At 46.3% G+C, this 27223-nt stretch overlaps 1 protein-coding gene across 4 annotated transcripts; it reads left to right on the top strand.

Annotated features, from left to right (window-relative positions):
- Positions 1–3529: 3529 nt before the first annotated feature.
- On the top strand, positions 3530–26846 carry LOC140734507 (non-structural maintenance of chromosomes element 3 homolog). 4 transcript variants are annotated; one of them, XM_073058568.1, is made up of 11 exons: positions 3530–3684; positions 4583–4662; positions 15721–15825; positions 19180–19243; positions 20405–20484; positions 21278–21372; positions 23401–23480; positions 24125–24167; positions 25043–25105; positions 25430–25544; positions 26398–26846. In XM_073058568.1, exons 2-11 carry the CDS (start codon positions 4594–4596, stop codon positions 26479–26481), a joined length of 798 nt encoding a protein of 265 aa, XP_072914669.1. In that variant the 5' UTR covers positions 3530–3684; positions 4583–4593; the 3' UTR covers positions 26482–26846. The 4 variants fall into 4 exon arrangements, with proteins under 4 accessions (XP_072914669.1, XP_072914670.1, XP_072914671.1 ...); XM_073058569.1 differs by having other exon boundaries at positions 3541–3684; positions 4586–4662; XM_073058570.1 differs by lacking the exon at positions 3530–3684 and adding an exon at positions 3723–3745.
- Positions 26847–27223: the final 377 nt, after the last annotated feature.

Below are 27223 nucleotides of genomic sequence, written 5' to 3'. Positions count from 1 at the left end.
TTAATGAAAATTATTTGCCTTTCCTTCCAGGAATTTCTTCATCTAATTTTTTGCCATTGATAAACAAAGCAAACACATGAGATAATATATGAGGGTGATTGATAAGTTTGTGGCCTAAGGTAGAAGGAATCAATTTTAGAAAACCTAGCACATTTATTTTTCAATATAGTCCCCCTCCTACATTTACACACTTAGTCCAGCGTTCGTGGAGCATACGGATCTTGGACCTCCAGAAAGTGTCCACAGATTGATAAGTTTGTGGCCTAAGATAGAAGGAGATGAGTTATACAGTTCTCGTTATCTGCACAAGCAGTTCGACTCTCTGAGTGATTATGCAGAAAGTTTGAAGTTAATCACTCATCTCCTTCTACCTTAGGCCACGAACCTATTAATCACCCTGATGAGTTATTAACTTCAAACTTTCTGCATAATCACTCAGAGAGTCGAACTGCATGTGCATGTAACGAGAGCTGTATAACTCATCTCCTTCTACCTTAGGCCACGAACTTATCAATCACCCCTCATGTCTGCATGACGTGTTACATGCGCCAATGCCACATCCAGTCATCTCATTGATAACTTGTTATTAACGTGTCATCTGACTCCTCACAAAGCGCAGCCCTTGGACCCTTAAGAAACAGGGTTATTCCTGTCCCAGGCATTCCTCATGACAACGATAATCTTCACTTTGAAATACCCACAGAAATGTACATTCCATCACCGATAGGCGTAGAGAGATCAAGTAAGAATGTTACCTCACCTACAAAAGGACATATGAATGGATTGCTATTGGCCTGTACAAACCAGTGAACTTCATTTTGTTTAAAGACGGAACAGTTAACTCCTTGTGATGCTAATGTATGAGCACATAGGCAACGCACTTATTATTATTATCCACAATATCCTTAAATATAAAAACATATTGTATGTGACTTAGGTAATCTAACACGTAGGATTTGGCTTATCTAATGACGGAGGCATGGTAGCGTCGTTGAAATCAGCGAATCCGCTAAGTCTTAATTACGATTAACACTCCATCAGCATATTAGCACACTCCTCTCATCCAAAACTGTATCTTTGTCTATCTCCTAGTTAAATATATAAACTACTCCGCAACACTTTTGTTACTGAATTCTCCACACTCAACACGTTTTGTTTGAAGAAATAGCCCCTCGTCTTCGTAACCACCCAGTTCCATTGCAACTAGGCGATCCAATCTTCTCACAGCTAGGCTGAATAGTCCAGCTGAAATGTTACATGTTTCAAAACGATGTCCTCCACGCCCATTGCTCTAAAACGCTGGATCGTACAACCGCACCACCCTAATTACCACTGGTGGATCCACATTCCTATCAATCAGTAATTGCACCCTCTCCATTGCAAGTGCATCACTTCTTAGGTAAGGTAACTGAAAATTCATTTACTATTGAATGTGGGGACTCTTCATGATCCCATTCAATTGTAGCAGGATATCCTTATCTATCAACTTAAATCCTTTAGTTCTGCCCTTTCACAGAGAGTGGTGGGTGCGTGGAATGCACTGCCGGTGGCGGTCCAGGAAATGGATACAATAGGGTCACGTAGCTTAGAGAAATGGAGGGCTATGCGCTAGGGAAATTCTACGCACTTTCTAGAGCAGGTTACGTGGTCGGCTTAACATTGTGAGCTGAAGGGCCTGTAATGTGCTGAAGATGTTCCAAAAGGTGTTTTTTTTTTTGGCGATAATACTTCATTCACCAACATTGGTTATGCAACATATATCATGTTTTTATCCTCAGGTCTAATTCACAATCTGATCCCATTTAATGCCATTAATGAACTTTAAAATATTAAATTCTCAGCAAGTCTTTGATATATACTACATTGCTTCATTTTTGTTCCCTTATTTAATTTAATGGCTATTCTTTGTTTCCAGTCAGTTCTCCTTTTTAAATTTGCCTGGAAATAGACTTATCTGGAAATCTAATCCTAGCCTTAACTTCTGCTCACGATGCATAACTCACATTTCTTTCTGCAGTTTTATGCCAGGAAATTACTATACATATAGGTGAAGGCACTTGCCTTTCCATCTTTCTCCACATCTTCCTCACCCACCCCACCCATCTCATTTCCTGTCTCCCTCCCCTTTATCCCTCTCTCTTTCTGTCTCCTGCTTCCTGTATTCATCTCATTCCCACTCTCTACCCCATCTTCCACCCATTCTACCGCTCTCTCCCCATATACCACCACACTCTCCCTATCTACCCTCTGTCCCATTTCTAAGCTGTTCTCTTCCTTTCACCCACTTTCTCCCTCTGCACCCTTATCTCCCTATCCATCTCCCTCACCCGCTACCCTCTTTCCCTCCATCAGTTCTGGTTCCCCACCGACCAATCTCTGCCCCTCATCTCCCTCCTGTTCTATCCATCTTTCTCCTCTTATACTCATCACTCTCCTCTTCTCCATCCACCTCTGGCCATCTTTCCCACATTTCCTTCCTCTTCTATACATCCCTCTGCCCCATCTCCCTGCCCTTTTACCCTCTCCTCCATCACCCACCCATACTATCCATCTTTCCCCATCTACCCCACTCTCACATTTCTCCTGTGGTACTCTTCTTTCCATCTCCTTTCTCATATACCCCTTTCACCATCTCCATCCCCATCTACACTGTTCTCTTTTCACCTGCTTCTCTCTCAATCACCTCCCCTCTACCCATCACTCTTCTCTTTCTCCCTCCTACTTTTTTTCTCTCTCCATCTACCAATTTCTCTCCCCATCATCCTACCCCCAAAACATCGGTCTGTCCATCACCCTTTCTCTCTATGCATCTCCCTCCCACTATACACATATGCCCCGTGTCTTTCCCCTAGACCCCCTCTCCCCTACTGTCCATCTTGCTCCCTCCCCTCCACCTCCCTTTCCTATATCCCCTTCTCTCTATCCCCAATTAGTCTGTCACTCACCCTGCATCTCCTTACCCTTCTACCAGTCTTTCTCAATATCTCCCCATCATTCTTCTCCTCTCTTACCCTCCCTGCCTCGCTCACCTTCTCTCTCCCTCCTTTCTCTGTCCCCCTTACCCTCTTCTTCTGTCACACACACACATACACAAAGATCAGACAGCGTCTTTTCTGCCTGAGGGGGTAGCGAGGGCGATACATTGAATAGTATCCGGACTGACACTTGAATGGCCAAGACAGAAATGGAAATGAACACAGGACTCGGTGGATGGCGGTGGACATTACGCCATTATCAACATGGCGGAGGTACAGCGCGCTGCCCTCATCAAGATGGAGAAAAATAGGTACCCCACCAAGATGGCGAACGTTCGCAACCATCACAAAAATGGCAAAAGTGAAACGCCGGCAACAAGACGACGATCGCAGAATTCCGTCACTAAGATCACATCCAGTACGAAGACGGAGCGGGACCGTCACTCCTTCAATAAATAAGATGGCGTCGACACTGGACCCGCCCCAAATGACCTTCTCTTGATGGCGGAATGAAAACTCCACTCCTATCCTTAACGTTGATTGGGCAAAACGTCATCGCTGCGTAATATTCTCGGCCATTCTTCCACGCTTGCGTCTGACGTCATCGGCCCGTACGGAGGAAGAAGCGGCGGCGGGAGAAATCTAAACATCGGGCGAGGCTAAATTTCGGGGCTGGGCCAACGGAAGGGCTGTTAAACTCCCGGGGAGGGTAAATACCGGGACTGGGCCAAGGCGGGGGGGGGGGGGAGGCTGTTAAACTCCCGGGGAGGATAAATACCGGGACTGGGCCAAGGCGGGGGGGGGGGGGGAGGCTGTTAAACTCTCGGGGAGGGTAAATACCGGGCTGGGGAGCTGTTAAACTCCTGAGGTGGGCCAAAGAGAGGGTACTAAACTCTAGGGAAGGGTAAATACCAGGGCTGGGGCAAAGGGAGGGAGGCTGTTAAGCTCCCAGGTAGGGTAAATACTGGGTCTGGGTCAATGGGAGGTTACCACCCACCCCACCCCAGAGAAGATAAATATTGAGGTTGGGCCAATGGGAGTGGGTGATATCCTCTTTTGTCCCTGACCAGGAAGTCAAGCAGGGAGCACAATCTCTTGGGGAGGGTAAATACTGAAATTGGGCCAATTGTAAAGGGCAAATTCGCTGAAGAGTGTAAAAAGTGGGTGTGTGGACCAACTGCAGGGGGCACAAAATGCCAGCAAGGGTAAATATTGGGCATGGGCTAATGGGGATGTTGATAACTTATGGAGCTATGGCAATAGATGTGAGAATAGCCTCCAGAGTGGGTAAATATCAGGCATTAGTCAACAGGAGAAGGATGACTCCCCCCCCCCCCCCTCTCTGTGGAGGGCAAATACTGGAGTTGGGCTGGTGGAATGAGAGATAAGCCCTTTGGTAGGTAAATACTAGGAGTGGGTCAAAGGTGGGGGTTGTAAACCCCCAGTGATGTATATACTGGGAGTGGGACAATGTGAGGGGGGATTGAATCCCCAGTGTGAGTAGACATCGGGACTGTGCCATTGGGAGTGGTGTCCAAGCAATACTGGAGCAGTGGCTGGTGCTGATAGTACACCAGTTTGAACACCGTGACCCCTCTTCCCCTCAGCAGGTCCTAAGATGCCCCGGGGGAGCCATGGTGGGGCACATGGCAGTGGGCAGCAGACTGCACAGGCAAGCTCGTCCCAAGTAAGTGTCCCATGTTTACATATCACTTCTCATTAAACGCAGCACAGGGTGAAACTTGCCATTTGCCTTTTTACCTTATTTGCACTCTTTATTTGGTGACCCGTAGTAATTTTTATATCTTGCATTATACTGTTGCTGCAAAACAAATTATTTCATAACCTAACTCTGGTAAAACTCAGTAGGTCTGTCCTTCTAGGTACCATATCCGATGCGGACGTTGGTGACCATAGTTTTCCATACAGATCTATCCCTTGTTCTTTGGATGACTTCCATTTCCTCGATGCGTAGCCACTTGGCTAGACATTTGATGTACATAAGCCAAGGTCTTCCTCTAAGTTTGCTTCCCTCAATCTTTCCAGAGAGTATGAGTTTTTCTAGTTCCATCATTCCGCATGATGTGTCCAGGAATCTGAGTTGTCTTAATCTTATTGTTGGTATGAGTGATCTAACTGCTTGGGCTCTTCTGAGAACTTCTTCATTTGATGTGCGTGTGGTCCATGATATTTTTAACATTCTCCTGTAGAACCATAATTCAACCTCTTCTGGTCTTTTTTCCATTGCTGGGGAAATGGTCCAGCATTCACTTCCATAAGTCAGGATAGAATAAATGTAGCACTGCCGTATTCTGTTTTTAGTGTACATGCTCATCTTCCTGTCTGTTAATATGGTCTGGAAAGCTTCTTTCGCCATTGCTATTCTGTATTTGATATCTGCGTCGGATTTCTGATCTAGATCACACATTGTGGGATGTTTGTCCTGGAGCTGATCATGCTTTTTGTCTTGGTGTTGATTGAGAGGCCTCTGATCACTTTCTGCTGCCTCTATAGTGAGTAGTTCTTGAAGTTTTGTTTCTGAGTCAGCTATCAGTATGTTGTCATCAGCATATCTGATGTTATTTATATTATGGCCTCCACTTGTGAGTCCTTTGTTGTTTTTGATACTTTTCAAGATACTTTCACTGTACAGGTTGAATAAGTCGGGTGAAAAGACACAACCTTGCCTGATACTTCTCATGATACTCACATACTCACTCACTTCTCCTATTCTAATGGATGCTGTCTTCTCCCAGTATAATTTTCTTAAGAAATGTATATCTTTCCCATCTATGTCAAGATCTTGAAGCATTTCCTGGAGATCTTGGTGTCTGACAGTGTCGAAAGCTTTTGTATAGTTGATGAAACATAGGTAGATGTCTTTCTGTACCTGGATGGCTCGTTCACAGTTCATCCGTAGCATGAAAGTTGTATTTCTGGTTGTAGTGTTTTCCACAAAGCCACATTGTTCTTTACTGATTTCTGGTTTAATACAGCGTCTTGCTCTCGTCATGATTACTCTTGAGAATAATTTTTGCCACATTCTAATCAGGCTTATTGTACGATGTAACTCACATTCTGTTGCTCCCTCTTTCTTTGGGAGTGTGATGAACACTGATTTACTTAAATCATCAGGTATATCCCCATGATCATAGATTTAATTTGCTAGTTCTGTTTTTTTCTCTATTCCAAAATTTTCTAAGGCCAGTATCATTTCAACAGCGATGTTGTCTGGACCAGTTGCTCTGTTATGTTTTGTTTTATTTTATTTATGGCTGTTCAAATTTCTGATTTTAGAATGTAAGGTCCTTCAAGATTCTTTATGTTTGGTTTTTCTCCTCTTTGCTCATAATTAAGTTGCCGTCTTTTGCCTTGATGCATCCACTTGCTGAGCAGGGTAATTTCCCCGTTATTCTTTAATCTTACTGAGCATCATCTTTGTTCCAGAGTTATGGGTTTGTAGCGTTTCTATCTTTGAGCGTTTCTCATTTAGCCATCTGTCTTTAGCTTCTCTGCATTTTATTTTTATTGTCTTATCAAGTTGTTTGTATTCTTTGCTGTCTCTTGGTTTGATGGCCTGTTTTTGTTGCATCAATTGTACTATATCTTCAGTTATCCATTTCTTCTTTTCCACTCTTTTCGTGGGATGGTTTCTTTTACCGCTTCAACCATGGATTCCTTCAGTATGGCCCAGGAAGATTTGCCTCCTTCATCCTGCAGCAATTGAAAACAGTTTTCAATTTCAATAACCATGGTTAATACATACACACTCAGGTAGAAAGTTGTAAAGCACAACCTCCAGGGTAGCAGTCTCTGGGTTGCTGCCTGTGCCACACACTAGTGAGGGTAAGAAAGTGATGATTTGGCAAATGAATTCATGGCTGAGGAACTGCTGTAGGAGGGCAGGGGTTCAGATTTCTGGAACATTGTGATCACTTCTGGGGAAGGTATGATCTTTATGAAAGGGGAGGGTTACATCTGAACCCGGGGGGACCAATACCCTTGTGGCGGATTTGCTAGAGCTGTTGGGAGTGTTCAAACTAAACTGGCAAGGGGATGGGAACAGGTGTGCTAGACTGAGGGTGGGGTAGTGGGTTTACAAACAGGCAGCATGTGTGAGACTGTCAAGAAGGATAGGTAGATGATAAGGCAACATTATAGTGAGTGGGATAAGTTGAAGCCAAAATCGAAAGGGTGACAGATACAGGACAGATGTTGCTATATTTAAACGCTTCCAGTATACAGAATAAAGTAGATGATCCAGTAGCCAGTTGCAGATTGGCAGGTATGATGCTGTGGGCATCAGTGAGTTGTGGCAGAAAGAAGATCATAGTTGGGAGCTTTACGTTGTGATCCTTGAATTCTTGTGATATGGCTGACGCATTTGTACCCTCTTATCAACCTCCAGAAATTACACTATTGTTCTCTATGTAAATGATACACGATTCGCAGGACCGATGACATCATGTGCACTATTTTGTTCTACTGACTTGTGGAATAAGTATTGAAAGGACAGACAGGTAGGCAGAGGGAGTGGAGTGAATCTGTTGGTAAAAAAGAAAACAAGTCCTTAAAAAGAGGTGATGTAGGATTGGAAGGTGCAGAATCCCTGTGGATAGATTAAGAAACTGCAAGGGTAAAAACTCCCTGAAGGGAATTACATACAGGCCTTTGAGTAGTAGCCAGGATTTTGCAGAATGCCTATGAGATGGCTTTTTAGAGCAGTTTGTGGATGACTCCACTAGAGAATCAGCTATTCTGGATTCAGTGCTGTGTAAGTTACTGGATTTGATAAGGGAACTTATGGTAAAGCATCCCTAAGGAGGCAGTGATCATAATATGATAAAATTCACTCTGCAATTTGAGAAGGAGAACCTAAAGTCAGTTGTATCAGTAGTACAGTGGATTAAATGGAATTACAGGGGCATGAGAGAGGAGCTGGCCAAAGTTGATTGGAAGGGGATACTAGCAGGGATGACTACAGAGCAGCAATGCCGGAGTTTCTGGGAGCAATTCAGAAGGCACAGGAGAGATACCAGAATTAGGCCATTTAACCCATCGAGTCTGCTCCACTGTTCAATCATGGCTGATCTTTTTTCTCCCCTGCATTAGACCCACTTCCTGGCCTTCTCCCCTTATCCTTTGATGCCATGTCCAATCGAGAACCTGTCAAGCTCTGCATTAAATACAACCAACGACATGGCCTCCACAGATCTCTGTGGTAATAAATTCCACAAATTCACCACCGTCTGCTGAAGAAATTTCACTGCATCTGTTTTAAATGGATGCCCTTCTACCCTGAGGCTGTGCCCTCTTGTGCTAGACTCCCCCATGATGGGAAACATCCTTTCCATATCTACCCTGCCTAGGCCTTTCAACATTCGAAAGATTTCAATGAGATCCCCCCTCATCCTTCTAAAATCCAGCGAGTACAGACCCAGAGCCATCAAATGTTCCTATTTTGCTAACCTTTTCATTCCCGGAGTTATCCTTGTGAACCAACTTTGAACCCTCTCCGATGCCAGCATATCTTAGATGAGGAGCCCAAAATTGTTCACAATGCTCAAAGTGAGGCCTTACCAGTGTCTTGCATCCCTGCATCACATCCGTACTCTTGTATTCTAGCCCTCTCGAAATGAATGCTAACATTGCATTTGCCTTCCTCACCACCAACTCTACCTGCAAGTTAACCTTTAGGGTGTCCTACACAAGGACCCAAGTCCCTTTGCATCTCAGATTTTTGGATTTTCTCTCCATTTAGAAAATAGTTTGCACATTTATTTCTACCACCAACGTGCATGTCCATGCATTTCATAACACCGTGCCAGAGTCCAATGATTTTAGAAAGATCTTTACTAATGCCTCCCCAAACTCTACCATTACGTTTTTCAGAACCCTAGGGTGCAGTTCATCTGGTCCTGGCGGCTTGTGTACCCCTGGGGGTCTTTCAGCTTTTTGAGCACCTTCTCCCTGTAATAATAATTGCACTTACTTTGTCTTCCAAAGTGAAGACTGATGCAAAATGCTCATTCAGTTCATCAGCCATCTCCTTGCCCCCCACTATTATTTCTCTGGCCTCATTTCCTAGTGGTCCAATATCCACTCTCATCTCTCTTTATTTTTTTACATACATGGAAAAAGCTTTTATTATCCACTTTGACATTGTCTGCTTGCTTGCTTTCATATTTCATCTTTTCCCTCCTAATCATTCTTTTAGTTGCTCTCTATAGGTTTTTATAAGCTTCCCACTCCTCTGTCTTCTAATTAATTTTTGCTACGTTGTATACCCTCTCTTTTGCTTTTACATTAACTGACTTCCCTTGTCAGCATGGTTGTACTACAGGCAGTCCCCGGATTACGAACGAGTTCTGTTCCTGAGTCCGTCTTTAAGTCAGATTTGTACGTAAGTCAGAGCAAGTACATCTGGTATTATTTAGCGTCAGTTACTCAAACGTTTATCTTAGTATATAGTATATATTTTACCTTTCTATGCATATAAAACACTTAAGAAATGTATGTATTCCAATAATTAAACCACTGTGTTGCTTTGTAATAATTGTTGCTTTCGTTGGGGCAGGGCCTTTCACATGCTCCAATATTCTCACTTTATCCTTTAAAAATGTTTGATTGTTGACCGACTGTAGCCTAATGCTTTTCCAATGACCGATGACGTTTCACCTCTTTACAAACGCTTTATTATTTCCACTTTATTTTCCATCGTGATCGCTTCCTGTCAATGGAACAGAAACACTGCGGGCGGCGGTTCCCGAGCTCCACCAGCTCCCGAGCTCCACTGGGTCCTAAGGACCACCGCACTGAATTCCCCAGGTCCTAAAGTCCACCGCACTGAGACAGGTTAAATGGGACAAGTGGGGGCTGTGCTAAGTTTGGGTATTTGATCCTCCACAATATTCCACGTGGGAATTTAAACCGGAGCTGGCAGTGTTTTTTTTTTATGAGGTCGAATAGTGAGCTCGATATCAACCCGGCGCTGCTTGGGAGCGGTCTGTTATTTGAGTGAACTCGGAAACCTCCGTTCTCGAGCCCGGTGCTGATCTCACTGCGCCACTAGCTGACTGAAAAAGGTGGGGGGCGGGGTCAGGGTGAATCTTGCTAAGAAAAGTTTAAGCCAAATACAAAGTTACACAGTCAACACATCGTCAACGGCAATGACTTAAAATGGCGGATGGCGTCGAGATCTGACTTAAAATGGTGGACCGCGTTTTCCTTCCTCGGTTCGTAAGTACGAGTTGTTCATAAGTTGGACGTTGGTAACTCGGGGACTACCTGTATTTTGCCATTTGAGTATTTCTTTGTTTTTGGAGTACATCTGTACTGCACCTTCCTCATTTTCCCTGTAACTCTCACCATTGCTGCACTGCTGTCATTCCTGCCAGCATCTCCTTACAATTTAATTTAGCCAGCTCCTCTCTCATACCACTATAATTTTCTTTACTCCACTGAAGTACGGATACATCAGACTATTTTCACTTTCTTCCTATCAAATTTCAAGTTGAACTATCATATTGTGATCACTGACTCCTAAGGGTTCTTTTACCTTAAGCTTCCCAATCACTTCCAGTTCATTACATAACATCCAATTTAGTATAGCTGATCTCCTTATAGGCTCAACGACAAACTGCTCTTAAAAAACCATCCCATAGGCATTTAACAAACTCACTCTCTTGAGATCCATTACCAACCTGATTGTCCCAATCTACCGGCATGTTAAAAATTCCCATGACTATCATAACATGCCCTTTTGACTCGCCTTTTCTATTTCCTGTTTTATCTGTCGGCCATATCCCAGCTACTGTTGGGAGGCATGTGTGTAACTGCCATTATGACCCTTGCAGTTCCTTAACTTCACCCACAAAGATTTAATGTCTTCTGACTCTATGACACATCTTTCTACTGATTTGATGCTGTTCTTTACCCGCAGATTCCTCTGCCTACCCTCCTATCCCTCTGATTCATCCCAGAGAAGAAGTATTCCAAAGGCAGGATGACACAACTGTGGCTGACAAGTCAAGGCCAAGCTAAAAACAAAAGAGATGCCATATAATAGAGCAAAAATTAGTGTGAAGTTAGAGGATTGGGGAACTTTGAATAACCAACAGAAGGCAACTAAAAAAGCTATGGTGGGGGAAAGATGAAATTTGAAGGGAAGCTAGCCAACAATATCAAAAAGGGCACCAAATGTTTTTTTCAGAGAAATGACTAAAAGAGAGGTGAGGGTAGATATTGGACTGCTGGTAAATGGTGCTGGAGAGGTAGTAAAGGGGGACAAGGAAATGGCAGATGAGCTGATAATTATTTTGCATCAGTCTTCATTGTGGAAGATACTAGCAGTATGCCGGAGGTTTGAGAGTGTCAGAGGGCAGAAGTGAGTGTAGTTGCTATTACTAAGAAGAAGGTGCTTGGGAAGCTGAAAGGTCTGAAGGTAGATAAACACCTGGACCAAATGGAATACACTGTGAAGTTCTGAAAGAGGTAGCTGAGGAGGTTATGGAGGTATTAGTAATAATCTTAAAAGAATCAATAGAGTCTGGCATGGTTCTAGAGGACAGCAAAATTGCAAACGTCAGTCCACTCTTCAAGAAGGGAGAGAGGCAGAAGAAAGGCCATTACATGTCAGTTAGTGTGACTTCAGTAGTTGGGAAAACATTGTAGTCGATTGTTAAGGGTTTGGTTTTGGGATACTTAGAGGGACGTGATAAGATAGGCCAGAGTCAGGAGGGTTTGTTGGAATACTTTGAAGAAATTACGAGCAGGATAGACAAAGGAGAATCAGGTGTGTGCTTGGATTTTCAGAAGGCCTTTGACAAGGTGCTCCACATGAAGCTGCTTAACAAGAGCCCAAGAACAAGATAAAGATTCCAGCATGGCTAGGACATTGGCTGATTGGCTAGAGGCAAAGAGTGGGAATAAAGGAAGCCTTTTCTGGTTGGCTACCGGTGACTAGTGTTGTTCCCCAGGGGTCAGCATTGGGACTGCTTTATGTCAGTAATTTGGATGATGGAACTGATGGCTTTGTGGCAAGTTTGTGGACGATATGAAGACAGGTGTAGGGGCAGGTAGTGTTGAAGCACAGAAGCTTCAGGAGGACTTGGGCAGATCGGGAAAATGAGCAAAGAAGTGGCTAGTGGAATTCAGTGTTAGAAAGTGTATGGTCATGCACTTTGGTAGAAGGAATAAAAGCATAGACTATTTTCTAAATGGGGAGAAAATTTTTTTAAAAATTAGGTGCAAAGGGACTTGGGAGTTGTCATGCAGGACTCCATAAAGGGTAATTTGCAGATTGAGTCAGTGGTGAGAAAAGAAAATGCAATGTTGGCATTCACTTCAACAGGACTAGAACCTAAAAGCAAGGATGTCGTACTGAGGCTTTATAAGGCACTGGTGAGGCCTTTCTTGATTGTGAGCAGTTTTGAGTTCCTTTTTAAGAAATGATGTGCTGATGTTGGCGAGGATTCAGAGGATGTTCCTGAGAATTATTCCAGGAAAGAAAGGCTTATCTTATGAGGAGTGATTGACAGCTCTTGGCTTTTACTCACTGGAACTTGGAAGGATGAGGGAGGATCTCACTGAAACCTGTTGAATGTTGAAAGACCTTGATAGTGGGGGAGTCTAGGACCAGTGGGCACAGCCTCAGGATAGAGGGACGTATATTTCGAACAGAGATGAGGAGGAATTTCCTTAACCAGAGTGTTGTGATTCTGTGGAATTTGTTGCCACTTGCAGCTGTGGAGGCCAAGTCTTTGGTGTATTTAAGGTAGAGGTTGATAGTTTCTTGATTAGCCAGGGTGTGAAAGGTTGCTGGGAGAAGGCAGGAGAATGGCGTTGAGAGGGAAATGGGTCAGCAAGCAGACTCAGTGGGCTGAATGGCGTGATATTACTCTTTTGTCTTGTGGTAATCTGATTTTGAATAGCTGTGTCTAATAATTTTTCTTTATTCAGAGTGATTCAAAGAATGAGTCAAAAGTCCAGTTTGTTGTCAGGTGTACAAGTCCATGTGTATATAGGTATAATGAAAAACTTACTTGCTGCAGCATCAGATGCATAACATTCAAAATCAAAAAGTTTGAATTGCGCACAATTTTTACAAGAATGAATGCAATTAGAACAAAAAGAAGCAATGTCCAGTGTGGTGCAAAGGGGTCACAGTGTTTCCATACTGGGGGAGTGATTAGGGTTATGCCAGTTGGTTCAAAGACTGAATGGTTGAAGGGGAAGTATTTGTGAACACAGCGATGAGTTCAAAACACCAGAATATCTTTTGTCGCGAAAGACACTTGCAAATTTCTACAGTGGAGACTAGTTGTACCACTTGGTATGGATTCCAATGTGCAGGATCGATAGAGGCTGCAGTGGGTTGTACACTCAGCCAGCTCCGTCACAAACACAACCCTCTCACCATCCAGGATATCTTCACTGGCAGTGTTTCAAGATGGCAGTTTGTATCATTAAGGACCTTCACTATGTCCTGTTCTCATTACTGCCATCAGGGAGGAGGAACAGCCTGAAGATCGACACTCTGACTGGAAACAATTTCTTCCTCTCTGCCATTAGATTTCTAAAATGTCCGTGAACCCATGAACATAATTTTTTTGCACTATTTGTCTCTTTTGTAATGTGTATGAGTCTACACTGTACTGCTGCAGCAATACAACACATTTCAAATCATACAAGACTGACAGTAAACTTGAATCCAGTTCTGAGATGACAGTGCGATCTGAAGGATTGTAAGGAGAAATGTGAAAGAGATAGAGTTAAGATCTGTGAATGTGCACAGTAGCATGGGGGGGAGGTACGGTAGCATAGTGGTTAGTGTAATACGATTACTCTGTCTTTCTTGTCGCTGTCATTGGCCAACCCGATTATGGAATCAATACTGTGTGTGGCCACACAGTTGTGGGAGTACAGGGAGGAGTACACAGCACTGGGGAGTTCCAGTGCTGCAGTTGGTTATTGGTTTACTGTTGTCACATTTACTAAGACACTAACTTTTTCTTGCAACTGTATATAGAGTAGGAGCGGAGAGCTCTTATATAGTCATAGATCAATACAACAAGGACACAGGCTCTTTCGCCCAACCAGGACATGCTGTCCACAACATCCACCCAGCTAGTCCCCATATCCCTCCAGAACCCCTCCCCTACTCGTCCCTATCGAAGTGTTCTTAAACAATACCATTGTATCTGTCTCAGATATTACCATATATTCACCACCCTCTGCAAAAAAAAGTTGCCCGTCGGGTCCCTTTAAATTCTTTCCCCGTCACCCTAAATCTATGCCACTTAGTTTTGGACCCCCTTACCCTGGTGAAAAAGCTTTACTATCCACCTTAAGTATGCCTCTTGTAGTTTTAAACACTATAGGAGAAGCTCCCCCCCCCCCCCCCCCACACCGCCAAATTCTCCTGCATTCCAATGAGTGTGGACCTAGCCTGACCAACCTCCCCCAATAACTCATTGGCAACAGTCTCTTAAATCTTTTCTTCACCCTTAATATATTTCCTGTAACAGAATGTTGGAAACTGCTGATTTTAAATAATGGTTTTTATAAAATTTCTACTCTTAGTAAACTCATCTATTTTTCACACTCACTGGCAGAAAGCAATATAGCAGCTGAACGGTTTATTACTTTTCTCAGTTTTGATTGGCTAAGTATTAGCACGTTACACACGTCGTGTAATTGTTTTAATTATGTGACCTATTATCTAATTCATTCCTATCGAAAGAATTTCCCTTGTCTATAAAAGTGATGGATTTTTCAGAAGCACCAACTTTACTCCTTTATCTTACACCTCTTAGCATTGTTTCTGCACACTTTATTTAGTTTGTTTAGTATTTGTATGTTTGTACTCTAAAATAAACTGAAGTCTTGGAATTAGGACTGCTCGTCATTCCTGACTCCTAGGAAAAACTCTAAGGATCTGAAAATAAACGGAGTTTCAACAAGGGTGGCCTACATTGTACTCCAAGTATGACCTCACCAACAACTTATGCGGTATAACAACCCAACTCCTTTACTCAGTGTCTTGACTGTTAAAGGCCAGTGTGTTAAATGGCTTTTTATTCACTACCCTGCACATCAATTATGCCATTTTCAGGAAACCATGTATGTGCACTCCTCGATCCCTCTGCTCCATTACACTCTCTAGTGCCCTACCATTCATAGTACATCCTACTTTCCAAAATGCATCACTTTAAACTTGCCTGTATTGAAATCCATTTGTCACAGCTTGGTCCACTTCCCTAACTGATCAAGCTGCCCCTGAAATCACCATTCTCAGCCTCCGTTCTGAGAAACAAACTTCAAGCACTACTCTCTAGTAAATTGATTTATTATTGTCACATGTACTGGGGTACGGTGAAAAACTTGTTCCATTTTTTAGTGGAAGGAGAAAGTGATACTGATGCCATTAGGTTGGAGGCTACCCAGATGGAATACAAGTTGTTGCTCATCCACCCTGAGTGCGGCCTCAAGAGTAGGCCTTGGACCGGCGTGTCAGAATGGGAATGGAATCTGATAGTGGCGCGGTAGTAACTCCTTGTCACTCCTCATTTTCCAACTCTGTGCTGCTGGTGGGTGGGGGTGGAATGGATGTATTGTAAAGCTATGTCAAACACACTGAGGGCCATTCGCACGTTCGTCCAGGTCTAAGCTTGGGGACAACATGGTGAGGTACAGAAGGCTGACAGTGAGGAGGTAAATGCCTTTTCATTCGTCCTCCCCCCAGGATCCAGACTCAGACTCAGATGACCCCAGCTTCTTGCTGACGCCATCAGGATCACAGAAGCAGCATGCCGCCCATCAGCTGACCCCCGCTGCTGTGGACAGAAAGGTAAGATGTCTTTGTGGGGCTGGCTACACAGAGCAGTGGTCTGCCTGATTGCCCCTTCACATCTCTCCCCTGTTCCACACCCTACCCCCTTCACCTCCTCTGACCTTCGCCCCACCCCGCATCCTCCCCGACCCTCGCCGCACCCCACACCCCTCCCCTCCCCCTCACCTCACCCCACACCCCACATCCTCCCCTGACCCACCCCACACCCCTGCCCTCCCCGCACCCCACACCCCTCCCCTCCCCCTTGCTGCTTCCCACACCCCTCCCCGTCCACTCCCAATTAGACCCCTCCCCTACCCCCGACCCTTCCCTCAGCCTCATCTCCCCTGCCCCCGACAGATGCTTACTATGGTTCCCCAATAAAAATTGGTAGCTCAGGATGCTTTTGTTTAAATGGAAAGATGTTTTTTCTCCTCCTCATGCTCAATGGTTATGCGACATTATGTCATGCTTAGATTTAGAGAAGATTCGTTATTCAATTTCTGAATCTTGTCAAGACTTTCAAACATTGTGGGGACCTTTTCTGAATTATTTTCAAAACCTTCAAGTCGGTGTTTAAATTCAGATGTTGGCTATTATTTTTTTATTATATGAGAAGGTATTTTACCTTTTCTCCTTAATAAACAGCTTTGGTTTTGGTAGGGGTTAGATTTTTTTTGTAATAAATTACTATATTTCAATATAACTATTGATTATCTTACATGAATACTGGGTAATGAGATTGTTATTATGGATGGATAATGTAATTGGTCATTTTTTTGATCTTTTATATATACTTTATTGAACTCTGTATTCTTCTATGTAGGAACTAATAAAATATTGGAAAGAAATAAATTGGTAAAGGTTGACAAGGCCATGCTGAATTCCTGTAGTCTGCTGTGGAATCAGGGGTGTTGAACTTCCATGTCTGTGTCATCTATGTATTTGGATGAGGATAGGCTGTGGTGATGTTCACTCCTCGGGACATGAAACTCTCCACCTCAGCACCGTTGATGTAGACAGGAGTGTGTGCGTACCCCTTCCCTTCCTGAAGACAGTGATGAGCTCTTTTGTTTTCATTGATGGAAAGGTTGTTTTGTCATGAAGCCATGTCACTAGCTTCTATCTCCTTCCTGTACTCCTACTCATCAGTATTTCAGATGTGACCCACTAAGGTGGTATCATCTGCAAATTTGTAGATGAAATGGACTTTTTGGGTCTAGACACTTTGCTTTGTAGGGTGGGGCATCAGGTAAGAGTCGGGATGTCAGTATTCAAAGGTTTCAGTATAGAATCTCACAGAGCAGAAACACACTTTGACCCAACTACTCTGCTGGCCAAGATTCCTATCAAAGTGAGTACCATTTGCCCGCGTTTGGTCCATCTCTCTCCAAGCCTTTCCTGTCCATGTACCTGTCAAAGTGTTGTCATTTTACCCCACCCCACTTCTGGTGAAGAAGTTACCTCTCAGCTCCCTTTGAAATCTTTCCCTTCTCACCCTAAATCTGTCCCCTTGAGTTTTGGACTACCCTGCCTTAGGAAAAGACTGTGAGCCTCCACCTTATCGATATCCCTCATTATTTTAAGGACTTCTTTAAGGTCGTCCCTCATTCTCCAATGTTCCAACCTTTCCCAATCACTCAAGTCCTCTCGACCAGGTAACATCCTTTCTACTTCTTCCAGGTTAACCATTTCTTTTCCATAACAGGGCAACCAAAACTGTACACAGTAGTCCAAGACTGTGACCAGCCTCCTTATCTACACTGCAAATTAAAATTGGATGAGATCACACTTTGAAGCACTGTGTACCGTTCTGGGCACCACACCACATGAAGGATTTGGCTGCAATAGAGGGAGGGCAGTGGAAATTCACCAGGATGTTGCCTGAAAGGGAGGAGTGCGGTTACAATAGGCTGAATTTGTTCTCACGGAGGTGTGACATTATCTATTTCCGTCTCTCTGTTTATGTCTGTGTCTCATGCAGTGAAATGCTTAGTTTGCATTAATACCACAATCTGAGAATGTGCTGGGGGCTGCCTGTTCCAGAGGCAACATTGCATGCCCACCGTGTTCAGCAGAGCAACAACAGCAAAACAAACCCCTTTCTCATACCCCCACTCACACATGCAGGCAGGCCTCCAACCACAGGACAGGCAGGCTCCAGGCTTCTGATTTCCAGATCGTGGCCCTAGACTAGCAGACATCAGACCTGCAACCTCCAGACTCACTGATCTAGGGCCTTTGACCTGCAGACTCACCATGCTCAGGCCCTTCCCTCCAGGCTTACTCACCTTAGGCCTTGGTTTCAGGCCTCGTCGACCTCCAGGCTTTAATCACTGATTACGGGCCTCCAACGTCGGTACCTGTCAAGCGACCTTGTGTCTCCAATCCCAGGACTTGCTGAGCTCAGACTTCCAACCTCTGGGTTACCAACTTTCTTTCCCAGGACCCCTCTACCTCAGACCTGCATCTTCGGAGATCTCTGGCCTCCATCCTTGGAGTGCTCAGACTTTATGGAGGTGTATAAAATCATGAAGGTGGAATAGGGTAGGTAGGAGAGCGGAAGGATATGGACCACATGCAGACAGAAAAGGATTAGGTGTCATTAGCTTAATGATTTTGACCCATTGTGGGCCGAAGGGTCTGTTCCTGTGTTTTGTCTTTGCTGGAGAATAAATGTGGCCAATCTGTACAATGTGGGCATTGCTCCAGTGTGCTTGTCCCTGATTAGCCTCTGTGCCCATCCCAAGCCACCCTGCTCTGTGGACGGCTGGTTCAGGGTGGGCACCTTTACTCCGTCGACCACAACAACCAAAATTTCTCTGATGCCTCCAATTTCAATTGGTCTACTCATTTCCATGTCTATATGTTAGTCCATGGCATCCTCTGTGACCACAATGAGCCAGGTGCTGGTTCGGGGAGCAAAACCTGATATTCCATCTAGGTAGCCTCCACTCTGATAGCATCAAGATCAACTCCTCTAACTTCTGGTAATTAGATCCCCCTTCCCCTTTTCCATTCGCCATTCTGGATCCTCTCTCACCCATTCTCCTCTTCTCACCTGCTCATCGTATCCCTCCGCTATCCCTCCTCCTTCCCTTCCTCCCATTTCCCTTCTTCAGCCCTTCCCTCCCTCACACCTTTTATTCTGATTTTTGCCCACTTCCTTTCCAGTCCTGATAAAGGGTCTCAGCATGAAATATCAACTGTTTGTTCCCCTCCATTGATGCTGCCTGACCTGCTAAGTTGAACAAGCATGTTGTGTGTGATGCTTCACATTTCCAGCATCTGCAGAATCTTTTGTGTTTAGAGTGGGTTGGCTCACCAGCCAGCATTTAGTGGTATTAATTGTTTTTGTTTTGGTGTGTGCAGGTGTGTGAAGTGGTTCAATACATCCTGATCATGGAGCAGAAAAAGGTGCCGGTGAAGCGGAAAGGTGGGTGTGAGCACTGTCCTGTCACACGTTCCCGGGATCAGGCACAGACTGAAGCTCCCTCCAAACTGTCCTGTCTCACTTTCCCGGGATCAGATAGAGTGAAGCTCCCTCCAAATTGTCCTGTCACACGTTCCCGGGATCAGACACAGATTGAAGCTCCCTCCAAACTGTCCTGTCACACGTTCCCAGGATCAGACACAGATTGAAGCTCCCTCCAAACAGTCCTCTCACACGTTCCCGGGATCAGACACAGATTGAAGCTCCCTCCAAACTGTCCTGTCACACGTTTCCGGGATCAGGCACAGACTGAAGCTCCCTCCAAACTGTCCTGTCACACTTTCCCGGGATCAGATAGAGTGAAGCTCCCTCCAAACTGTCCTGTCACACTTTCCCGGGATCAGACAGAGTGAAGCTCCCTCCAAACTGTCCTGTCACACGTTCCCGGGTTCAGACACCGACGGTAGCTCCCTCCAAACTGTCCTGCCCACATTCCTGGGATCAGACAGAGTGAATCTCCCTCCACACTGTCCCACAACACTCCTGGGGTCAGACACAGAGTGAAGCTCCCTCCCCACTGTCCTACAACACTCCTGGGGTCAGGCACAGAGTGAAGCTCCCTCCGCACCGTCCCTTCACAAACTCTTGAGGATGGACACAGTGAACCTCCATCTACACTGCTGGTCAGACACTCCTTGCAACATCATCCAGCATGCGCCCTGGGGTCAGATACCGATTGAAGCCCCCTCTACACCAGGGGGTCCCAACCTGGGGTCTGTGGCATAAACTGGGCTGGGAACCCTGCTGTACATTGCCCCAGCACGCTATTTGGATCAGACACACAGTGAAGTTCCCAGCACACAGTCCCTTGACATACTCCCAGGGTCAGACACAGATAAGGTCCCTCTATACTGTCCTCTCACACAGTCCCAGGGCCCAGGGTGAGGCTCCCTCAATGCTGTCCCAACACATGCTCTGGGGGTCAGATGCAGTATGATGCTCCTTCCACACATCCGATCTCATGCTCTGGGTGTCAGACGCAGAGTGATGCTCCTTCCGCACCATCCCATTACACACACTTGTGCTGTCTCAGTCCTTTGCTGGTGCACAGGGGTGTGAAAGGACCAATTTGTCAAGCGTTTTTGGTCTCCATCTGTTTTCCAGACATCATCAAGAACGTGCTGAAGGTCTACAAGTCACGATACTGTGAGATTATAAAGAGAGCAGGACGTATTTTCAGCCAGGTCAGTACCTGCTCCTCCCACAAAGCATCCCATCCACTAAAGTCCTTGTCTGCTGGAAATGGGATCCGGGTGGGGCAGTGAAAGGGGGTGGGATTGGGGCTGTTGGAGGCACAGGGAGGGGTTAGGGAGAGAATGGGGAGGTGTGAGAGAGTGGATGCGGTAAGAGAGGTGCTGAGTGTGAGGGAGGGGGTAAGATAGGGTCTAGGAGGGGTAAGTGTGGACGAGTGGTGTCAGAATGAAGCTCCGACAATATCATAATGTCTTTCATTCCCATGGTCAGATATAGGATGTCCCCCTTCTCTCTCTATCTCTGTCTCCACCCTTCCTCTGGCCCCATCCTGTGCCCCTCCTCTTTCTCCGTATTCCCCACCTACCCCTAACCCTCCTCTCTACCACCTCCCCCCATCTGAACTCTCTCCCATCCCCCCTCCCATCTGAATGCTCTGTCACAGGCCATCCCTCCTCCCCCACTTCTCTCCCACACTCCCATTTTAATGGTGCTGTTTTGAGTCCCAGGGCTGACCCCGGTGCACCCCTCTGATGTGTGTTTGCTTATCTGACTGAATTTCTGTGATGCTGCTCTCCTTGGTCACCTCACCACCTGCTCTGGACGTTGTAATTGTGGTTCTTCTTCACATCACTGTGATCCTGGGCAGTTTATATTCACCATCTGAATCTCTCTCCCTCCTGTCCCCATCGACTCCCCTTCTACCTCTTCCCCTATTCATACCCTTTCCCACCCTCTAAACATTCCTTCTCCTCCTGCCCTTCTCCCCTCTCACCCCCCCGGCAGGTGTTTGGGATGGAGTTGGTGGAGATTGACCCCAAGAACCACGCCTACATCCTCATCAACAAGCTGGAGCCTGCGCAGGACGACAGCATGAACTGGTGAGTGACTCCCTGTCTCTCCCCAGCTGCCCGTGCTTGAACTCTTGCCTCTATCCCCCTCCAGCAGCGCTCCTTCCCACACCGTTTCCTGGCTGCACCAAGCCCCCACCACGTGCACAGGTTCTCAACACCTCACTGAACACTCCACCCTGAGCCACTGCCTCTCAACGCTGTGGAGAGCTCACCCTGACGTCCCCCTCCCTCAGTCGGATAGGAGCTTCCATACCCAGCGTCCCACCCTCCCATCCCTTCCACTACATCCGCAGCCAGGCTCCTGGCTCCCTGTAAACTTGCGCTTCCTGAAGAAGCCTGCCTGTTCTCCGGGTAGCTGCTGCCCCAGTCCACTCAGCGACGGCATTGGGTGGTCTTACCCACAGGGTCTTTGACTGAGGGGTCTCCGTTTACACTTGGAATGGTACGTACAAAGTAGAGCAGGACCCCGTCAGAACAGGACATTCAGCCCACGTTTCCTGTGCCAAACACAAAGCCAAATTCATCTGACTCCCTTGTGGCTGCATATGATCCACATCCCATCATTCCCTGCTACTTCTGTGTTTGTCTATCAGCCTCTTTAATACCTCTGTCCTGTCTGCCTCCACCACGACCACTGTCAGCACATTCGAGGCTCCCACCACCCCGTGTATAAATAAACGAGCCCTGCACTTCTCCGTTGAGCTTTCCAATTTAGAAGCATGCCCTCTGGGTTTAGACATTTTAAACAAAGATAGCAGCTGTCCACATCTGTGCCTCTCTTCACTTTAGCCTTCACTGCTCCAGAGAAAACAACCCAGGTTTGTCTTACCTGTCCTTATAGTTCACGCCCTCTAATTCGGCAGCATCCTGCACCCTCCCCAAAACCAACACCCTTCCTATAATGGGGCCACAAGCACTGACTGGAGGAGCGAGGGTTCAGGGAGATGTGGATTAGGTGTTGAACTTTGGATCAAATGTAAGGGAGACATTCACAGCGTGTGCAGGACCCTGAGGGTCTCTGATGTACGGGGGATCTTGGGGTTCAGGTCTACCGTTCCCTGAAAGTGACAACACAAGTAGATAAAGTGGTGAAAGGGCTGCTTGCCTTCGTTGCTCAGGGCATTTAGTTTAAGAGTCAGGAAATCATGTTGCAGCTGTATAAACTACGTGATGTGACCGCACTTGGAGTATCATGCACATTTCTGGTTGCCCTTTACAGGACGGGTGTGGAGGTTTTGGAGAGGGTGCAGGAGAGGTTCACCAGGGTGCTGCCTGGATTAGAGAGTGGGCTGCAAGGACAAACTTGGGTTGCTTTTTCTGGAGTGTCAGAGGCTGAGGGAAGAACTGATAGAAATTTATAAAATTATGAGATACATAGATAGACTAGATAGCCAGTCAACAGCCAAAATCTTTTTTTTAATCCCAGGGTAGAAATGTCTAATGTCTGAAGGCATGCATTAAAGGTGCAAGGGGCTAAGTTTAGAGAAGATGTGCAGGGCAAGTTATTTTGTTACACAGAGTGCTGGGTGCCCAGGAATGATGGAGGCAGATATGATAGAGGCATTTAAGAAGCTGTAAGACAGGCATATGAATGTGCAGGGGATGGAGGGATATGGACTGTGTGCAGGCAGAAAGGATTTGGTTTACTTTGCCATCATGGGTGGAGCAGAGATTCTGTGCTGAAAGGCCTGTTCTTCTGTTGTACTACTCTACGTCCCAGAGGACCAGTGTAAATGTGCGGCTGATATTTGGGCCAGATGGATGGGCTCCCTCTGTCATTGACCAGGTGAAGAAATTGCACCCTCTCCTCGAGTACGAAGAACCTGGGTCAGATAAGTGCTAGCATGGAGGAGGTGGGCCAAAGGGGCCTTTCACAGCGCTGACCAGCTCCTTGACTCCAATTGGGTAGGCCAGCAGGAACCGGATGGCCATGAACCTAACTCATTTCTGCCCCCTCTTCCTCTTCTCTCCCCGCCCCCCCCCCCCCCCACACTTGTGATTGGCTGCTGCAGCCCAGCTAGTGAACCGATGGGAATGTCTCTCTCTCTCTTTTAGGGGCGATGCCACGGCCAAGATGGGACTGCTACTGGTCATCCTCTCCATCATCTTCATGAAGGGCAACGCAGTGAAGGACTGTGAGGGAACTCAGCAAGCTGGATTGGGGGGGAGGGGGTTTGTCTGCTGTCTCTGTGATCAGTTCAGGGGGTGAGCAGAGTAGGGTTTCAAACTTCTCCCCAAGTGCTCACAATAGAGGCACCTGCGTTTCAGGGCTGGTGGATCTCCAGGCTACAGGAGGGTAGATGAGGGAACTCTGTTCTGTGGGAGTGGTGTTGAGGGATCTCTGCTTTGAGAGTGCGGTGGCGAGGGAGCTCTGCATTGTTGCAGGGCGAGGCAGTGAGATAGCTTCAGACTATGGGAGGGGCATTGAGGGGGGTACATGTGCTGTGTGGGTGGAGGTGAGGGAGGTCCACAGGGGATGTAGTGAGGGAACTCCATGTCACAGGAGAGGTGGTGAGGAGGGAGGGCCTTGTCACTTTCTCAGAGGCAAGGAGGCACAGGAAGTTAAGTCCAGACTGAGCCTGTAAATCGCAAACTGCTGAAACAGTTACAATTTATATGTTAACACATCGGCATCTTTGTATTGCAGAGTTTCATACTTGTCTTGCAATTTCTCTCCCTCTCACTACCTTTTGCCATCCTCTTTTCCCTCCGCTTTCCCTCCATTTCACCCTCCCCTCAACCCCCTTTCACCCGCTCTCTCCTCCCTCACCACTCCCAGCTCTCCTATGGCACACTCTGAAAAAATTACGGATCGATCCCAGGTAACGGGTGACTGATGTCTTTCCAAATGTTTATTCCGATGGTCCCGGTCTCCAGAGCAAAGTGGAGTTTATTGTCAGATGTGCGAGTACCTGGATGCACAGGTGCTTACTTGCAGCAGCATCGCAGGCACAGTGCATCAAGTGCACAACATTCACGAGAAAAACATCAATTCAACACAAATTTGACTCTATCTTAGAAGAACGCAAATAGAACAGTCCTTTTGTAGTGTGAAGTGGTCATAGTGAGGTAGTGATTAGGGTTGTGTCAGCTGGTTCAAGAAACAAATGGGTGAAGGGAAGTGGCTGTCCTGAACCTGATGGTGAGTGACTTCAGGCTTCTGTACCTCCTGCCCGATGGGAGCTGTGAGAAGATGGCATGCTCTGGATCTTTGGATGTTGCTTTCTTAAGGCAGTGCCTCCCTTATGTACCACTGATGGTGGGGAGGGGGATGTGCCCATGATTTATTGGGCTGGGTCTCTACTCTCTGCAGCTTCCTGCACTTTCGAATTGCTGCAGGAGACCGCATTGCAACCAGTCCTATGCTGTTCTGTATTGTTGGTAAACAAAGACAGCGGAGGTTCAAGAGGGGAGATCCCTAAGCCTCTGGGAATAACAAGAGATGGGTGTGCTTGGTATAAATGCTTGCTATGCCTGTGAAACCCACATCTCCTGAATTAATACAAATGTAAAAAACATCAGAAGCAGGATGTAGTAAATTTGAAGTATAGTATAGGAGAAGGATCTTTAGGTCTAAGGTTATTACTCCCAGACAATGGACAGGGCAGTGAAGAAGGCATACAGTCAGAGTGTTTGAGTACAAGAGATTTGTATGGCAATACACTGGTCATTTATACTTTTTTGCTCTCCTGCTCAGCGAGAGACACCAGGACTTTGGTGACGTGAAGAAGCTGATCACAGAGGAGTTTGTGAAACAGAAGTGAGTATTGGCATGTTATCTCTGTGTCTGACCCCGGGAGTGTGTGTTGGGACAATGTAGGGAGCTTCACCCCGTGTTTGACTCCTCACTATGTGATAGAATGGTTTGAAAGGAGCCTCACCTTGTGTCTAACCCCAAGAGTGTGTTTTGGGACAATGTCGGGAGCTTCACCCTGTGTTTGACTCCTCACCATGTGATGGGATGGTATGAAAGGAGCCTCACTTTGTGTCTAACCCCAGGAGTGTGGAGGGAGTTTCCTCTCAGAGGGACCTGTGGGGCTCTTTGCCACGATTTCACCCTGCCTGCTCCCTCACCCCTCCCCAGATACCTGGACTATAGCCGCATTCCCCACACGGACCCTGCTGAGTACGAGTTCCGATGGGGGCCCCGTGCTGCCCAGGAAACCTCCAAGATGAAGGTGCTGGAGTTTGTGGCAAAGGTAAGGGTTGCAGTGGTGGTGGGGAGTGTGAGAGGAGTGGTTTGGGAGGAGGGTGTGAAGCAGAAGTGAAGGAAGGGGGAGTAAGTGCTGGGGTGATTGAGGGAAAGGGAGGGAGGGCGATGAGATGATGGAGGTTGTTGGTTGAGGGTAGGTGTGAAGGGGGAGCTGAGGGAAGAGGTGAAGCAGGAATGAGAGAAGGAGGGAGGTGAGGGAATGGAGGGGGAACAAGAAGTGGTGGAGGCCAAATGAAATGGGGAGACATCAAAGGGCGAGGAGGGATGGGGGTGTTGGAAGCGATGAGTAGAGATCATCGATGAGGGTGAGGAGATGGGGTGTGATAAGATCAGTGAGGGAGGGGATGAGTGGAGGAGTGAGGGGATGATGACAGGAGGGAGAGCTGGAGAGGTGAGAAAGGAAAATGGGATGGGTGTAGAAAGAAGAGGTTAAGTACGAGATGAGTATGGGGAGGGGTAGGATGAGGTAGATGGGTGTGGAGGAATGAGGAAGGAGAATGGAAGTGAGGGAGGTGTATTTGGAGATGACAAAGGGGAGTTGAGTGGAGGAGTGAGGAGAGGGAGGTTTGGAGAATTGCGAAGGGAAGGGGAGATGTGTGGGACAGAGTGATGATGGGACGAAGGAGATGGAAAATGAGTGGGGTTTGGAAAGGGAACTAATGGGCAGGGGGCAGTAAGTGGAGGGAGATGGGAGACAGAATGAACAGAAAGCTCTGTGGGTGGGAGGGTCCTGTTTGAACAGCTCTTGCTAAAGAGACTAAGACAGGCCTTGATGGGTTGAAGGTTGCCCGAGTACTCCTAACTTTCACCCTGACCCTTCTCTTCCTGTCTGTCTACAGATGCACAGTGAGCAGGATCCAAAGACATGGGCCACCCAGTTCAAGGAGGCCCAGCTGGAGGCTGCCTCATCCCAGCCAACCTAACGGGCAGGGACAGACGGAAGGGGCAACTGTGGCCCACCAGGCAACATTCAAATCCCAACACTACCCCTTGTTCAAACCTGGTTTGTTCTCATTCCCTCATTTCCCCGCACCACCAGCGATCAAACTCCAATCAGCCACAAGTCTTCCTGACGTCTGTATATTTTGTAAAGAATCTTTGTTCTCTGAGGAAGATGTCATAGTAGATCGCTCACGGCACAAATCCATGGCCTTTGTCTAAACAACCTCTTCTAGGTCTCCCACGATCATGATAGAATTAATGGTTTGTTGTTCAGACACTGAGCAGTCCCTGTAACCAGGGTTAATGGGTTTGATACTGAAAATAAAAGTTCTCTCTATTTAACTGAGTTCAAATTTGTTGATTTCATATTTTCCAGAGTTTTCTCCCTTGACATAAGAGTCTAATATTGAAAATAAAATGGTACTCTCTGTTTACAGTGAGTGGAAACATAGAAAATAGGTGCAGGAGTAGGCCATTAGGCCCTTCGAGCCTGCACCGCCATTCAGTATGATCATGGCTGATCATCCAACTCAGAACCCTGTACCTGCTTTCTCTCCATACCCCCTGATCCCTTTAGCCACAAGGGCCATATCAAACTTTCTCTTAAATATAGCCAATGAACCGACCTCAACTGTTTCCTGTGGCAGAGAATTCCACAGATTCACCACTCTCTGTGTGAAGAAGTTTTTCCTCATCTCGGTCCTAAAAGGCTTCCCCTTTATC

This window comes from Hemitrygon akajei, chromosome 10, assembly GCF_048418815.1.
Source record: "Hemitrygon akajei chromosome 10, sHemAka1.3, whole genome shotgun sequence".
In the NCBI taxonomy this organism is placed as follows: domain Eukaryota; kingdom Metazoa; phylum Chordata; class Chondrichthyes; order Myliobatiformes; family Dasyatidae; genus Hemitrygon; species Hemitrygon akajei.
Note: the sequence above shows the minus strand (reverse complement) of the source record. Positions and strands in the feature narration are given on the sequence as shown.